The following is a 17,210-nucleotide window of genomic DNA, read 5'->3' as shown; positions in this document are numbered from 1 at the left end:
TGTCATTTTCTTAATGTGTAATAAAATGTGAATTCTGACTAAATAAATGCCCTCACCAAGTTGACCATCTTCTTTTCTATGTTTTCATGATATTCAGCATTAGACCCCTCCCCCTGGATAAACTGTAAACTCAACTACCCTGGCTTTACAATTTAACATTCTTTTTTTAAGCTGTACATCTTGAATTCTTTCACCCCTCCAGTGGGTCATGAGCCCCTCTGTGTGAATGCTCAGTGGTATTGCCCAGTCACAGGCTGTTAAAAGAATGACAATTTCATTTTTCATTCAAATGACGATTCGATTCTTTTGAGAAGAGTAAAAGTGACAGTTTCAGCTAGCTACACGTAATTGTAATAATAATACATGTAATTGTGTTATGTAATCAGGAGCCAAAAACAATATTTCATTACATTTTTGAAGTAACCACCCAATCTAAGTATGATTTACAGTGCTGGTCCTGTAAAAAAATAAAGAGCAGGGTTCTGAACATTTTTGTATATGTTTTCATTTTAACATAGATTCTGCAGGGAACTGAGGAGAGACAATGAGCCTGAACATTTTAGAGGGCCAAAAATTCCTACCAGCATCCCTGCCCTCCATTATAATAGTGTTTTTAACATGCACTCACACTCACCATGCCTCGTAGGGGAGAATCCCCATTGCAATCTTTAGCACTTTTTCATTACTAGGTTAGCTCAGAAAGGGATCAAATCAGTATAAATATAGACTTTAAGACCGGAAATCAATGCCATTTGATGCAACATCTGTGTCACCAATTCCATAATACTTAATATGACATTCTCTTTGCATTCAAAAGATTGTAAACTACTTTGTTATACATGACTGCTGATCTAAATTTGCTTTAAAAAAATAATTCACTGACTACTGTTTACTGACTTTCTGTCTCCCTCTCTCTCTCTCTCAGGAAGTGATGAGTTGAACACAGAGCATTGTTCAGTCAGTCAGTCAGTACGGGGACAGTATGGAGTTCAGGTCACTCTCTGTAATACTCTGTGAGTAAATGTTCTCTTTATGTCTTCAGCAGAGTGAGAGCTGCTATATGAAGGTACTAATATTTAATCTGAGTGTGTAAGCGATGAGGTTGTGTGTGATGAGGTGAATGTGTGTGTTTCAGTCAGCAGCCAGAGTGGAACAGTACAGTTTCTGTCCTGTATGTTTATCACTGTAACTGTTTTGTGAATGCATCTGTTTAATGGACTGAACTGCAGTAAATGAGTGTGTACCGTGAGTACTGAGTGTGAATGAGAGGACAAGAAAAAACATGCTTGTGATTGCGGAGTCTGACCGTGCTGGCTGTTTGAGGTTTATAACATTATTTGAATATTTAAATGTAATATTTAGATACAAAATATAAAATAAATATGACAAACTGTGCAGTGTCAATGTTAAACAGTGTTGTTTTAGTCCCCTTATGTGCTGTAAAACTGTGGTTTTGGTCTGGTGCACCAGAATGCAGCTATCATGTAGTAGAAATGAGGTCATTCAGCTTTGGATCAGCAAATAAAATTTCATGTGAACCACATCACACTTTCACACAGTAAACACATTTATAAGCATCCTGTTTGTGTAAGAAAAAAATACTGGTTTTGTTATATTTGGTTTAAAAATTACCCTCATAATAATTGTCATTTTATTTTTGCTTTGTGTGAATTTTTTGCTTGCACACATTTTCTTAAAGAAACTAATGATTTTAGTGTTAACATCATGTTTCTCTGATTCTCTTTCTTTTTTTTTTAGTGTTGAGTTCACTCGTCCAGACTTTGCACGCTCAAGGTGATTTATACATAGTGCTTATATTGTGTTTGTATGGGAGCTAAAAGGTTAATTATGGACCGTCAGACAGAATGTGCTTTCTGTGCAGTAATTTTTGTGCTTGTTGTTTGTTTATTATAGTATATTTTAAGCCAGTTCTGACTGTGCAGCCCGATTGGCCACAAATATTCAGTGGAGAGAAAGTCACACTCAGATGTTCCTTTCCAAGACACAGTATGACTGACTGGATATTCTACTGGTACAGAGAGAGCACTGAACTTCACCACTCAGATGAAAACGTTTACATCATAAAACACATCAAAGTGGATCACAGTTCAAAATACTACTGTTATATTTCTGAGAAACAGAGTCAAAGAGACTCTTATTGGAGTAACGCAGTGACTCTCACAGTAACAGGTACATGTCTAATCTTTACACCTGTAACATGCACTGTAAAATATAATCATTAATAGTAACAGTATTTATTAATAGATCTGGAATTCACAGAGCAGTGTGTGTTTGGCTGGTTTACAGTAATATTTATGTGATGTGATTGTACAGAGAGACCAAAAGCTTTACCGATCCTGGTGCCTACTGGACAGATGTTTACTGGAGAGAAAGTGACTCTTACATGTGACATACAAGGACACACAGACACTGAGTGGAGCTACAGCTGGTATAAAGATGGTGACAGTAACCGTCCAGTTTATTCCTCTAAAGTGAAAAAAGAATATTCATTCAGTGTTGTAGAGTCTGACAGTGGTAAATACACCTGTAGAGGAGAGAGGAGGAGTGACTCTCAGAGATCAGAGATCAGTAATGCGGTTACACTGACTGTATCAGGTGAGTGTATTAATCTATTATTCACACAAATATTCAGCATCATATCACTACATTCAGTGCAGAGATTTAAGCTATATAAGGTCACACTGACTCTAAATATCTGGAAAATTCACTGCTCTACATCTCTTCTCACAGCTTTACCCAGAGCTACACTGACTGTAGAACCAGAGAGCCCTGTGTTCACTGGAGAGTCAATCACTCTGAAGTGTGAGATAGAGTCTTACAGTAACTGGAGATATCAGTGGTATAAAGGCAGCAGTAGAACTGCAGTCAATCAGTCTCAGACAAACACCTTCACCATCAGATCAGCAGCAGATCAGGATCAGGATCAGTACTGGTGTAGAGGAGAGAGAGATTACAGACCCTCATCATCACAGTACAGTATCAGAGTGGATCTTTCTGTTAAGGGTGAGTGATTACTGTGGTAAAGCAGTTTGTGATCTCTGCAAAGTCTTGGCAAGTAAAATGACCTCATTTAAAGGCGATGCATTTTTTGTTATATAAATGTTTTTTTTTTTCCTTGATAAGATTACTCGTTTTACAAAGCACTATAAGCATAAATGTAACTGTGAGTGTTATATTGTTCATTTTCAATGAAGTCTCACTTAGAAAAGTTACCTTATTCTAAATTATCTTTGGTACAAATCAAGCACAAAGTTTTTCTGATAATTGTGTCAATAGCTATGATACGAAATCAGTGCTTTCAAGTAGCCTCTTTTAACAGTGTTTTACTTCAAGGACTTTGAGAAGGTATTTCTTTGTAGCACTGAATGTAATGGTTTAGGTTTTCTACAGTGAGAGATAAATGCATTATTCTGGTTTTCTGTTGCCTCATTTGGTAAGCAAATTTGGCTTATGTTGGCTTAAAATGAGAATAAAGTGTAACAATTTGAGTCTCAGATTACTACCAATAAAGCTTTACTTAGCAGCAAACTCAAACTCATTTAATGGACTGAACTATGTGCTTCATTTCCAACAGCAGAAAAACCTAAACCTGAACTCACATCAAGCCATAAAGGAGCTGCACTGATAGGAAATCCAGTGGTTCTGTACTGTAATCTGGATCAGTCTGCTGGATGGAGGATTTACTGGTTCAAACACACACAGAACCCTGAGAATGAGACCAAGACTGAAACACACTCCTACAGCATCAGCTCAGTTAATGTCTCTGATGGAGGACAGTACTGGTGCAGAGCTGGGAGAGGAAACCCAGTCTACTACACTCACTACAGTGATGCTCTCTGGATAAACACGACTGGTGAGTGAAACAGTTTATAAATACTGCAGACAAATTAAAGAATGTCTCTCTCTTCATTTTAGAACTTTAGGCCTGCTAATTTCTTTCTTTAAGATTTTGTCTTAGTTAAGCCTTTGTGTGTGAGGTTTTGTGTGTTTAAACAAACATTTTGAACCGTTATGATTATTTTTCTCTAATTTTATCCATTTCTTAAATTATGTTTCCTTTTTATGTTCCCATAATCCTGCAAAAAACCTTTCCTATAAAATTGTATAATCTATTATAAATTTTATAAATTTTAATTCTTCCAAGATGGTGTCTCATTTTGGACACTGAGGCCACTTAGTGTACTGAAAATATGGTGCTTTTGTTTCTTGTAGCCAGTTTTCCAAAATAAAATTTGCTGTAGATTTGCATGAAAAACACTGGCAAACACATTACTGCCAGACCTTGCTTGACATTGATATCATGGCCGTGAGAGGAAGTGCCAAAAACGTGTATATAAACAGAAAATAGAAATGCAGAAAGAACTTGGGCATCCGTGCTGTCTTAAAAACTGCTCTAGCCATTCAGCTGTACCATCTCTTCCCCTCACCAATGTCCGCTCTCTCAGCGATAAACTGGACCACCTCAGACAACGGCTAACCTCCGAGAGCAAACTGGAGGGATTGCTGCATTTTTGTTTTTAAGGAAATCAGTGCCTTCATTCCACACGCGGCCATTCAGCTATCAAGGCTAATAGCACACTTTGCCCACAGGATAGTAAGACTCGCTATGGTGGATGTGTGTTTCTACTAATGATGAATGTTGCAGAAATGCTGTAGTAGTATTAAGTCACTGCTCTGCTCTGGTGGAGTTTATGATTGTGTGCACTGCTGAAAACCTGGAATGCTGCCCTCAGGTTAAGACGACAAGGCAGCTCTCAGCAGAGAAGCCCCCCCACCCCAGCTTTAGGAATCCTGCATAAATCTATAATCTAAGATTTTAGAAAATGTATAATTTAAATGTTAATGTCTAGTTTGCGTTTTTCAAAATCACTTATTAATCAAAGTACAAGACTGAAAATTATATTTTAAAATTGTATTAATTTATGTTATAAAGACCTTTTTTAACAGTAAAATAAATGCTTGAATTACCTGTCAAATATATTGTGCTCTGCAAATCTCCCTAATCATATATTGTACAATGTAATATAAACACACACCCACCACTGTTGCACAATGTCAAAAAATGACATCAATTGTCATTAATAGGAAAAAGAAGAGCAATGAATTCCAGGAATCTTTTTGGGGACAGGGACTGCTTCTCCTGAGTTACCCTACTTAACCTCATTACTTCTTTTGAGGCTGAATGCAATTAAATCCTCAAAACAATGTTCCAACATCTCGTGTAGAGCCTACACAGAAGAGTAGAGGCTGTTACTGCAGCAAAGATCTTACAAACTCTCTATTAATACCCTTTATTTCAGAAAGAACGCTGGATGAGTAGGTCCATAAATTAGTGGCACTTAGTAATCAAAACTGGAGTTGAACTCTTTTCCATATTCAAAGTAACTGTGCTTTGTATCTATAACAAGATAATTACACATCTGAATGGTCCTTTCTGTGTCTAAGGTGTTTCTCGTCCAATCTCTCTGATGGTCAGTCCCAGCAGAACTCAACACTTTATTACTGACTCTCTCTCACTGAGCTGTGAGGGACAGAGTGACTCTACTGGATGGAGAGTGAGACGATTCACACACAGTGAAAAGGTGTCAGATTGTTCATCAGGCTGGGGATCAGTTACAGGATCTACATGCAGCATCAGCTCCATCAACACATCCCACACTGGAGTGTACTGGTGTGAGTCTGAATCTGGAGAGAGCAGTAATCCTGTCAACATCACAGTGCACAGTGAGTCCATACTAAGTGTTTATTCTTATCAGAAGAAATGCTTCATCATATAATGTACAATACGATGGGCCAGATGTATAAATGTTAGCAGTAACAGTGCACCGCCACACAAATTGTGCAGCGTGGTAAATAAGAATTATTCTTAAAGTTACCGTGTGGCTGATTAGTGGGCCACTGTCTTTTAACACTGCAGTATTTTCACTGGTGTCTTGAGCAAGAGCCAATCAGAATCAACATATAAATGATTGGCTGCCAAAAGAAACTAAACCAAGGAAAGAAAGACAACCTAAATTCTCAGAAACAGAGCTACGCATTTTAAGGGAAGAAGTTCTGACATGTACTAGTAAATTGTTTGATAAAGATGCTTTTAACTTTTAATTAAGAAAAAAAGTTTTTACTATGATAAAAATTGCTATAAAATGACCAAATGGAAAAAAATATGTTTTAAAATCTCACTTTTATTTGGAGGAATTATATTTTAATATGCACTTTCATTTCTCAATTAAATAATTCAGAAATAAATATTTATCATTACAATAAAAAATTAATTAACATGCTGAAATTCTGATTACTATGGCACATAATTTGTGTTTTATTTCTTATTTTTCTTGATCACAGTAATTTCATGTACACATATGAAAATTAAATTTTAACTACTAATTATTTAATTCTTGATATCAGGAATTTGATTTGCACACATGAAAATTAAATATGAAATAGAGACTATTAAAAAAATCTTGCAAGAAATATTTTTTTTGTTCTGAAACGTAATTTTCGCATGTGTAAATTGTAAATTTGTAAATCCATTGTAAACTGAAAAATATCATTAAAAGCTAAAACTACTCACAATAAAATCAATTCAAACACAATTAGAATCTCATTTTAAATGACTCACTTATTTGGATTCCAACTTCTAAACCAACTTTCCACACACATGTGGAGGACTGACGCAGGAGGAACTGCACTGTTTTAAGTACAATCTGTCAGTCTGAAATCCTGCTTAAGCAAATCTTTTTGCTCCTCTGTTTTCCTACAGCAGCAGTTAGAAGGCTAGCCATGCTGCTCCATTCAAACAGATCAAAAGATGTTTTTAAATAATCTGGTTAATCAGATGACTGTGTGTGATTTGTTTCATGCTGCACCAGAACCACTGTAGAAAATACCATTTAATCATGATTGGCACCTTATCGGAAAAACTACCATCAGAGTGGTTAAGGTGTGTGTTTTTTTGTTTTTTTTGTGTGTGTGTGTGTGTGTGTGTGTGTGTGTGTGTGTGTGTGTGTGTGTGTGTCATGTTGTTAATTGCTAGCACCATATTTAAATTAATGAAACATGCCAGAAATCCTCATTTATGAATGAACAAACACCTTATGGACACGCTATTTACTTTTACCGTCATTATAAAATTTGCCACTGCAGTTTAAGAATCTGAACCTATGAACCTCCAGCACAGAAAAGTGTTTAAGAAGTAAAGCTTCAGTGGTTTATATCAGTAGGAAACTTCTTTATAGTTATAGGATATTTGAGCACAGCAACTGTACTGCACTGTTGACTGATTTTCTCATGAGCTGAATCAGATCTGTTAGAGCAGGTAAAACAATGAATTATGCTGTACAGTGACTACAGTGTAAGATTTGAGTCACCAAAGCACCTGAGCTCATTAATGAGGTTATTATCTTTGTTAAGGTAGATCATTAACAGTAACACTAGGTATGGAGTTACATGAAACACTGTGTGGGTCTTTACTTTTCCACAGATTCAGCATTTTTATCAATATTCACTTCCAGATGGTGATGTGATTCTGGACAGTCCTGTTCATCCTGTGACTGAGGGAGATCCTCTGACTCTACACTGTTTATATCACCACACAAAGCCCTCAAACCTCACAGCTGAGTTCTATAAAGATGGATTATTCCTCCAGACTCAGACTACAGGAGAGATGACCATCCGTACTGTCTCAAAGTCAGATGAAGGTCTCTACCACTGTAAACACCCAGAGAGAGGAGAGTCACCACAGAGCTGGATCTCAATGAGAGGTGAGAAAGAACTTTATTTATTTGTTATTAAACCATTCTAATAATAGAATTAAAACATTCTTGAAACATTTTAAAAATTGTTTCTGTGTAAATGATTTCTACATGCTCAGCTGCTGAATCTGCTGTTGGTCTGGTTGGAGTGGTTGTAGGAGTGAGTTTTGCTGTGTTGTTCATCATCTTACTGATACTGCTGTGGCACTACAGAACCAGAAAAGGTCTAATAACTCATCCAGATAATTAATAATAATGTATAATTAAAACATGTATAAAATACAGAGCATTAAACTTATTTAGATTATTTTACATTATTACACTGTTTCTTGTATTTCCATCTTGATGGTGAATCTCTGTCTATTTCTGCAGAAAACAAGCTGAACACAAACCTGATCACAGAGCAGAAACAGAGAGAGTCAGGAGCTGAGGACTCCCAATTAGGATACGCAGCAGTGCAGGCTGGTCAGTCAAGGAGTTAATGAGTATTTTTCTCATTAATATGATAATGATATGAAAAAATATTAGTTTCATCATGTTGCTACATATTATGGTTCCAATATATTGTTCCAACATACAAAACAATTGAGTTTTGTTAGATTACATGAATAAATTGATTCATCTTCCAAATAATTACTCTTCTGGGACTAAAATTGTTCAGAGTAAAAATGTGATTGACCAGACATTCACTTAACGCTTTTTGGAGGTTCATCAGTTCCATTAAATCTATCTACTTTGTTTTTTTTTATTTATTTATTTACTGTTTTGTAGCTCTTTTGTTGCTTTTGTCGCTTTCTTGATATTCCATATCAAGAAAGCTACAGTTGTGCTGGTCATTTTATGTTGGCATGGCTGTTTTTTCAGAGAGGTGTGAATTGTTTTCACAGCAGGAGTTCCCACCCCTCCCTTTCACCCCTCATTGCCCACTAGCATCTCAACACAGAGTCACATTTCACAATTAGAGAGCCAACAGAGTCACACACAGATAGCCAACAGTGTGTTAACATCTGATAACAGAGCTACGATGGGAAAATATTTAATTTGGTTGTATTATTTAAAAATATTCAAGTTGATTTCCATTCTGCTGGAGGAACGGCCACCAGGGGGGCTGCAGAAAGAGCATAAATGAGCAAAAACGTTTGTGCAACATGTATACAGTAATAAATAGGAAACTTTTTCAAGTTCAGATTGTGATAGTCTTCATGTTAGTGTTCACCAACAGCCAAAACCAGCTTGTCCTTGATAGTGATTGGTCAGCTTTGATGCCATACAGCGATTTTTGGCGCTCAATGGAAAAATTGTAGGTTACAGATGTAAAACATGTTGCATGTGTTAGAGGAGAGCTTTTCAGTCACAATACTCAGTCACAATTCTCCACTGACATTACAGGTGATTCTGTTTTACTGCCCAGAAATTGTGCATTTATGCATGTTTACTTCTATTTTGAAAGAGAGACTGCCCATTCATGATATGCTTAAAGAAGCAGCCAAGAGTGACAAAGATAATGTCATATCATTTCAAACATATACTTTCTGCATACTGTACATATGCGATTCAAGGCTTTAACACATACTCACTTGTGTGCGCAGACATTTTGGGGTACAGGGGCTCATGAGAAAAAAGACCAACATGAATATAATTTAAGCTTAATTCAATTTACATTATATAGCAAAAACCTCTTATCAAGAGAGTTTAATAATGGTTCATAGGAAAGCAATGCCATGCACTGGTGAGTTAATTGCTCCACAGAGACTGGTCAAACATTATTTTTGGTTGTTCAGAAGAACTGAACAGATTATGTGGTGTGATACTGATCTCTCTTTAATAAAGTATTTTTTGGCGAGATTTCCAACTATGTGGTGATGATATCACCAGGACAGGTCAGTGTTGACTGAGGTTAATGCACCAGTAGCTCACCAGTGGGATCATTCAAGTGCAATGAAGCTTAACTCATTTGTGCCTACACATTGTCAATTACGATGGGAAGCATTAACACACTCACTGTATTCTGTATCAGGTGATGCTGCAGACGAGCTCAGGGATGTTATTTACTCACAAGCGATGATAAAAAACAAGAACTTCAAGGACAAAGGTACATTCCGGATGGATATTTGTAATACTTTAGTATTTCATGTAGTATCAGACATACCAATTCAGCAGATCAGAATCTGTCTACAGTACATTTGATCATCTATTACTGCTAGGAGTGTGCATTTGTTTCATGGTATCCAATGTTTCATTTCAGGGGAAGATTTTCCAGAATGGGATTCACAGAGTGAATCCATTTATTCAAATCTACATTCAGGCAAAGCCACAGGTATGTGCCTCTCTCTCTTTATATGAGGGGTTCCCAATCGCAGCCCTGCTGACCCAACAGTGGGCGCAATCTGATTCAACTTGTTAAGTAAAAAGGGCCTAATTGGCTGTGTCAGGTACATGTAGAGTAGGAAAACACAAAAAATTATAGACAAAGAGTCAACTGGACTGGGATTGGGAACCCCTGCTCTATATCTACCCAGCAGATACAATTTATTCCACATCACTCTGCTAACAGAGAAGATATCACATTCTGAATAACAGCTGTCTTAGGATCAGAGTAGGAAGGAAGTGTGCACTGTTGGATGACTGAAAGTTAGTGAGGTGGTAACATCTGCATTTTTTTGTGTTCTTTGCTACTGCAGATGTTGGTGATGGATCCGTGGATATAATTTATGCTGAGGTTGAAGTGAAAATGAAGAACAACTCAAAGAAACAACACGGTAGATTAAAATAATGTTTTTAGATGTACCACCTAGTATACTGTTTCATAGATCTCATGGATTCTAATTTCTAAATGACAAGTTTTGTACAATTTATCAATCATCTTTGGTTAGGCTTCCTTTCGTAGCACTTTCTTTTATGGTTAAAAAAAATGGTTATGGTTATTTTTGGTGAAATGTTGGTAAGTTCCAAGACAGTTCTAGCTAAATGATGTAGAAATGCCCAACAGGTTCTAGGTATATATTAGGTAAATGTGATGTACAAACTACACAACACTGTGAAATTATTTTGAAAAAAAAATTGCCAAGTGGTTATGACATCAAAACATTGTACACATTAAGTACAAAGAGTCTTACATAGAATCTACTTGTATATTTATTAAGCTTTTAATCTCACTTTGCTTTTCTGTTTAATTCCTCTCTTATGTTTGAAAAGCACTTTGAATTTGCCTTGCCCATTAGTTGTAAACACACTGAATCAGGCCATCTTTGTATTTTGTGCCCTCATTTTACATCATGTCATTTATCTTGTACTTGGAGTTGTCTCCAATTCAATTCAATTTCCTGCTTAAATGTGTGATGTAACATTGAAATTTAGTGAGTATGTACTGATCACCTTTTCACCAAACATTTAAGGTATATTATAATGTTCATAATCAGTTTTACTTTTTCTTTTCTTCGTTTTCTCAGTTTGATAGCTGAAACCTGTCAGTCATTTCAGTGTAATTTAGTTAATAATGATCTTGATATCATCATTTTACCCAAAACAATTACATAGCACTTTGGAAATTGTACCCCACACTTATTCAGTTCATATCTATAGAATCTGTTTGGCAATTCAATGTTGTGTTTGATATAAGTTAAACTATGTTAAACCATGTTACTCAAATAATTATCCAGTACTTTGGAGTGTGTAGCTAACACTTACCTGCTTAATACTTAGAATTGAGGGACTTTAAAAGAATTTTTATTCTTGTATTTAGTCTGGTATTTAAATCATGATGCATTTATTGATTTTGATGAGTTGGTCTTTCTGGAAACTAATTCTGGGTATCTTGGTTATTTCTAGAGAAGGTCTGTGTGAATGCTGACACTGTGTATTCAGAGCTGAAGCAGAACACAGAAAAAAAGGTAAGATCAACACTACAGCATGACAAAGGCCGGCTTTAAATCTCTAAAACTGACAAACTGATCACCAATGTAAAATATAAAAGTATATAAATATAAATATAAAAATAAGGTATCTTTGCATGCATAAAATATTCTAAATGAAGTAATCTTTTAAAGGTCCACGAGGAGTGAGCACAAAAGCTGAGCGCCTCTGAAGATGTGAGAGAAAGAAACACAGAAGCTGGCCATACATGTGTTTATCCAACCAGATCACAGAAAGAATGGACAGACATTTTACTTTTTCCTTCTGCTTGTTTTTGGTTTGTCTACAAGGTAGATATAATATTTAAACATTACATGCCATGACCAAAAGCAAATACATAGAAAAATGCATCAGGCATCAAGTCTGGATACAGAGGCTTTTATTGCTTCATTTTAAGACACTGGACTGGACTTTGAAGTAGTGCAAACAGCTAAGCATTGGTTCTATAGTCAGGAGATCACAAGTTCAGTCCCCAGCATTTAAGAAGCTGAGATGACCATCACTCAGCCTTTACTTTTATATTTAATTTCACTTTTATGTTTGAAAGCATGTTGAATTACCTCTGTGTATGAAGTGTGCTGTATAAATAAACTTGCCCCTGCATATGACCTTGCCTTTTAAGAGCATTGATCTGATTTAGTGACAGTAAACAAAGTAACCCACATTAATGTATTCCTGTCTCATGTTGTATGGATGATGTAATGAGTGAGATCAGTCATGTGATTCAGAAAGTATATTTACAGTTGTGTGCAAATCTTTGAACACCTCTGGTCAAAATATACATTTTATTGATTTCCTACAAATTTACTAAACTATGTTTGTTTGTCTTTTTAACATACTGGGGAAAAACATAATCTACTCTAAAGACTGACATTCGAGTCTGTATCTCAGCAAGGGTTGTGATGGAACAGTGTTTTGATCAGACTAAGCTCATACTGTACGTCCGGTAGAGCAGACACAGACAGAATGCCACAAGCTGTGTAAACTTTTGTCACAATTTCACAAAGACACGCCTTCCCCAGCTCATCAAAACACTCAGCAATGGATGTGTATGTTTAATTCAGAAGTCTTTCTGCAATAAGGGCACTGCCAACATTTGGTCTATAGGGTATCTGAATTGAGCACAGCACTGTATTGTGTGGAAATGTTCTTGACCATTTCTCTCACAGTGTATCACACAAAATCCTAATGTGTTTGTTAAGGTGCATATATTGTTGACAAAAACATAACCAGGTCTAACTCTTTAAGAAATAGGTTGTCAGCAGACTTGATTGTGGCCTTGTGGTCCTCATTTACATACACTTGTGAAGACCACAAGGCTGTACAGTGTCCCATTTCTCATGCTATTCAAAGAGATTCCCTATGTGCATCCTTAGTTCAGCCTCCATCAGTGCAGTGGCCTCTCACCCAAGGGTCAGAGGATCAATATGTTGGATGTGTCAGTTTACAGCTGTGTGACCAACATTGCAGCAAAGATAATATTTAGGTGTGAGTAAAAAAGATCTTCATTAATTTATGTCCCAATGAGCTGCATATTGAGCCACCACTGATAAGGGAATTAGCTCATTAGAAAATGGTGAGGTATAGGATGGTGCATGTGTAGCCAGTAGGAGTTTAAGAGGCAGATTTACGAACATGTAAACTTCATTTTCGCAACCAAATAGCTGCAACAGCATCTTAACACCCATAATAGGGTCGAAGGGGTGGTTGCTGCTCTTCTGCTCTTTTGTGTCACTGCATATGCATTTAGAGGAGTTTCCCCTCACAGGGAAAAATATTGGGAGGTGATTACAGATATAAATCACTGCTGTCAGAAACCTTATATCTCTAAAATAATAACATTGCAGGAGAAGGAAAAAACATCATAATTTTGGGCTGTTTCTTTTCGTTCATTTATTGTAAAAAATATCCACAAGGTAAAGGGCAACAGGTACTTTCAAATTATGTCAAAAACTAAAAAAAAAAAGGATAAAAATGGAGATATGAGGTTTTGTTCTGACAGCAGTGATATATCTAAATAATGCTAAATATGAATAATGTGTGAATGTGTGTGTATATTTTATTTAAAAGGATAAATAGTGAAAAATATTGGCTGCTAAAAATGAACAGTCCATGGGATACAGTTTTTGAACTTTGTAATGCAGATTGAAAAAGAATTCTCTTTTGTATGTTTAGCTTTATCTGTTATGTGAATGTGTCTTTTAATAGTCTGAACTAGAGAGAGTTCTGTGTGGGAATGAGAAGATAGTAGAAAAAACAGGCTTGTTGTTGCTGAATCTGACTGTACTGGCTGCTGGAGGTTTATAAGATGGTTTGAATGTTTAGACCATAAAATGCTCAGTTGTGCCACTAAAGAGATGCTTAGTGCCAGTGATGTGGGTTAAGTGTTGTTTCAGTCCTCTGATGTGCTGCAAAACCAGGCTTTAACATGGTGCACCAGAACACAGCTATCATGTAGTAGAAATGAGGTCATTCAGCTTCAGATCAGGAGATGAAACTTCATGTTAACCACATCCATGAGCAGCCTGTTTGTGTAAGGAAATATTAGTGTTTTGTTGTAATTGCATTAGAAATATTGTCTCATCATGTGAAAAGATTTACCTTTAAAAGTCCTTTTATTTTTAGTATTTATGAAATGTGCTGCTCTTGTGTTTGTTCATGAAGAAAGAAACAATTTCAGTGTCATTATCATGTTTCTCTGTTTCTCTTTTTCAGTGTTGATTTTACTCGTCCACAGTGGGCATACTCAAGGTGATTTGCATATAGTAAATTGTAAATGTGTGTGCATATTTGACCTACATGGGAGCTGAAAGGATTAATCATGGATTGTCAGCCAAAGTTTGAGTTCTGTGATAAGTGATAAGTGTGTGTCTGTTTGATTTTTACAGTGTGGTATAAACCAGTCCTGAGTGGGCTGCCTGACTGGTCACAAATATTTAGTGGAGGGAAAGTTACACTGAGTTTATTTCCAAGAGATAGTGTAGCTGACTGGACGTACTACTGGTACAGAGATAACACTGTACTTGACCGCTCTGATACTATAAGATGTAATGAAAACTATTACATCTTAAGAAGCATAAAAGTGGATCAGATTTCAAATGACCATTGTTATGACTCTAAAAATGAGGTCAATGATACTCTTTCTGGAGTAATGCAATAACTCTCACATGTCTGATCTTCACTCCTGTAGAATGCACTGTAAAATATAATCAGTAACTATAGTCTTCAATTTAAAGATCTCAAAATGCACTGATTTGCAGTGAAGTTTAAATGAAACAATGCTACTCACAAGTTATAATACATAAATATGAAACAATATTTATGACTATTTAAAATGATTTATATGATTGCTTTTTTAACAAATACTATTCTGATTTTTTTTAAACATTTACCATATAATTTATTACCATACTTACCACATGGTATCATATTACCATAATATTTTATTATTTGAATTTTTAATGTACATCCTTTTTCTAATTTTTGTAAAACTTTTTTTGCATTGAATCTAATGGCTGAACTGTGTTTCATCTCCAACAGTAGAAAAACTCAAACCTGAACTCACATGAAGTCATAAAGAAGCTGCACTGTGTGTGTTTAAACCAGTAAAACTTCTGTCGTGCAGACACAGAACCCTGAGAATGAGATCAAGACTGAAACACACTCCTACAGCATCAGCTCAGTCAGTGTCTCTGATGGAGGACAGTACTGGTGCAGAGCTGGGAGAGGAAACCCAGTCTACTACACTCACTACAGTGATAGACTCTGAATAAATGTTACAGATGAGAGAAACAATTATTTTTATTCTTTTCCAGATGGTTCTGTGATTCTGTAGAGTCCTGTTCATCCTGTGACTGAGGGAGATCCTCTGACTCTACACTGTTTATATCACCACACAAAGCCCTCAAACCTCACAGCTGAGTTCTATAAAGATGGATCACTCCTCCAGACTCAGACTACAGGAGAGATGACCATCCATACTGTCTCAAAGTCAGATGAAGGTCTCTACCACTGTAAACACCCAGAGAGAGGAGAGTCACCACAGAGCTGGATCTCAATCAGAGGTGAGAAAGAAATTTTCATTTATTTGTTATAAAAGCATTCTAATAACAGGATTTAATTTTTTTCAAACATTTTGTTTAAATTGTTTGTGTAAATGATTTCTACATGCTCAGCTGCTGAATCTGCTGTTGGTCTGGTTGGAGTGGTTGTAGGAGTGAGTTTTGCTGTGTTGTCCATCATCTTACTGATACTGCTGTGGTGCTACAAAACCAAAAAAGGTCTCATTCAGATAATTAATATATAATTAACATTTATAAAATACAGAGCATTAAACTTGTTTAGACTATTTTACATTATTACACTTTTTCTTTTATTTCTGTCTTGGTGGTGAATCTCTGGCTCCCCCTTCTGGAAGCAAGCAGAGCACCAACCAGACAACAGAGCAGAAACAGAGAGTCAGGAGCTGAGGGCTCTCAGTCTGGACATGCACCCAGAGGTGTAAAAAGTACAAAAATCCCTACTTAAGTACACATGCTGTTACTGTAGGGATTATTTACTCAAGTACAAATAAAAGTAAATAAAATTACTCAAGTAAGAGTAAATAAGTAGTTCATTGGTAAAACGCTGAAGTACTCGAGTTACCTTTTCGTATTTCCGCTGTCACAACCAGAAAATATTTCTGCGCTGACTCGGCTACGTTATTGGAAATAATCTGTACAGAAAAACACTAAAGCACAATATGATACTATGTGGGAAAAAAGTTCTGAGAGCCGAGACTGATCACAGTACGCTCTGCTAGTGCGCATTAACACACCTTCTGTGAACTGTGTAAGGAACAAAGTTTACATAAAACTGCATGCATTTCATTGTCAAATGATTATATAAGACGTCCTAGTTTATCTGCTTCCAATAAAGTATTTTAGAAACAATTAGACTAGATTTCTTGTCTCACAGCTGTAAATGACTATCTTCAAACAGCAGCTAAACTAGGCTGTATTTGAGCAGGTAAACTGTGGGCTATGGGTGACATGTTAACTAAGAGGCTGACAGGTACTTGTAATAAAATATACGCAACAGATTAAGTTTAATAAATAGAATTATTATAAAAGACAGAAGAAACCCGTAAACACGGTACCTGTTTAGCTCAGATCAGCTAGCTCGGCTAATGCTGCCTCAGGCTGGAGTCAAGTTGTGAGAGCGGATCTCAGCAGGTTTCGTGTTTGGCCGCTGATAATAACGCCTTTTTCTTTAGTTCATGTAAAAAAAATCAATACAGATCACCATTTGGACGTGGTTTGTTCCTCGTTTGTGCTGGTTCGGTTCTCCCCTGTCCTTCACTGAACTGGACATCTCTAGTGTTTTTCCTGCTGGAGCTGCTGTTTTTTGACTGGTAAATCTATTAAATCATTCTTATTGGTTTTTGCGCTGATACGCTCATAATTTATTTTTACTCTGTAACGTTATAAAAATTAAAGTAGCGAAGTAAAAGTATTTCATTAAAAATGAACTTAAGAATAAAAGTAC

The 17,210-nt window shown here is 36.2% G+C and overlaps 1 protein-coding gene across 1 annotated transcript; it reads left to right on the top strand.

The window, feature by feature from the left end:
• Window positions 1-979: 979 nt before the first annotated feature.
• LOC118802482 (Fc receptor-like protein 5) lies at window positions 980-15,748 on the top strand (the record flags this gene model as incomplete). The annotated part of the gene is made up of 14 exons (XM_036563025.1): window positions 980-1,013; window positions 1,759-1,794; window positions 1,915-2,190; window positions 2,335-2,616; window positions 2,752-3,024; window positions 3,596-3,874; window positions 5,467-5,745; window positions 7,533-7,781; window positions 7,892-7,996; window positions 8,145-8,237; window positions 10,454-10,531; window positions 11,601-11,662; window positions 15,310-15,366; window positions 15,520-15,748. Coding segments are annotated over exons 1-14 (2,329 nt in total), but the record flags the coding sequence as incomplete, so codon positions are not given.
• Window positions 15,749-17,210: the final 1,462 nt, after the last annotated feature.

This window comes from Colossoma macropomum, unplaced genomic scaffold (assembly GCF_904425465.1).
Source record: "Colossoma macropomum unplaced genomic scaffold, Colossoma_macropomum, whole genome shotgun sequence".
In the NCBI taxonomy this organism is placed as follows: domain Eukaryota; kingdom Metazoa; phylum Chordata; class Actinopteri; order Characiformes; family Serrasalmidae; genus Colossoma; species Colossoma macropomum.
Note: the sequence above shows the minus strand (reverse complement) of the source record. Positions and strands in the feature narration are given on the sequence as shown.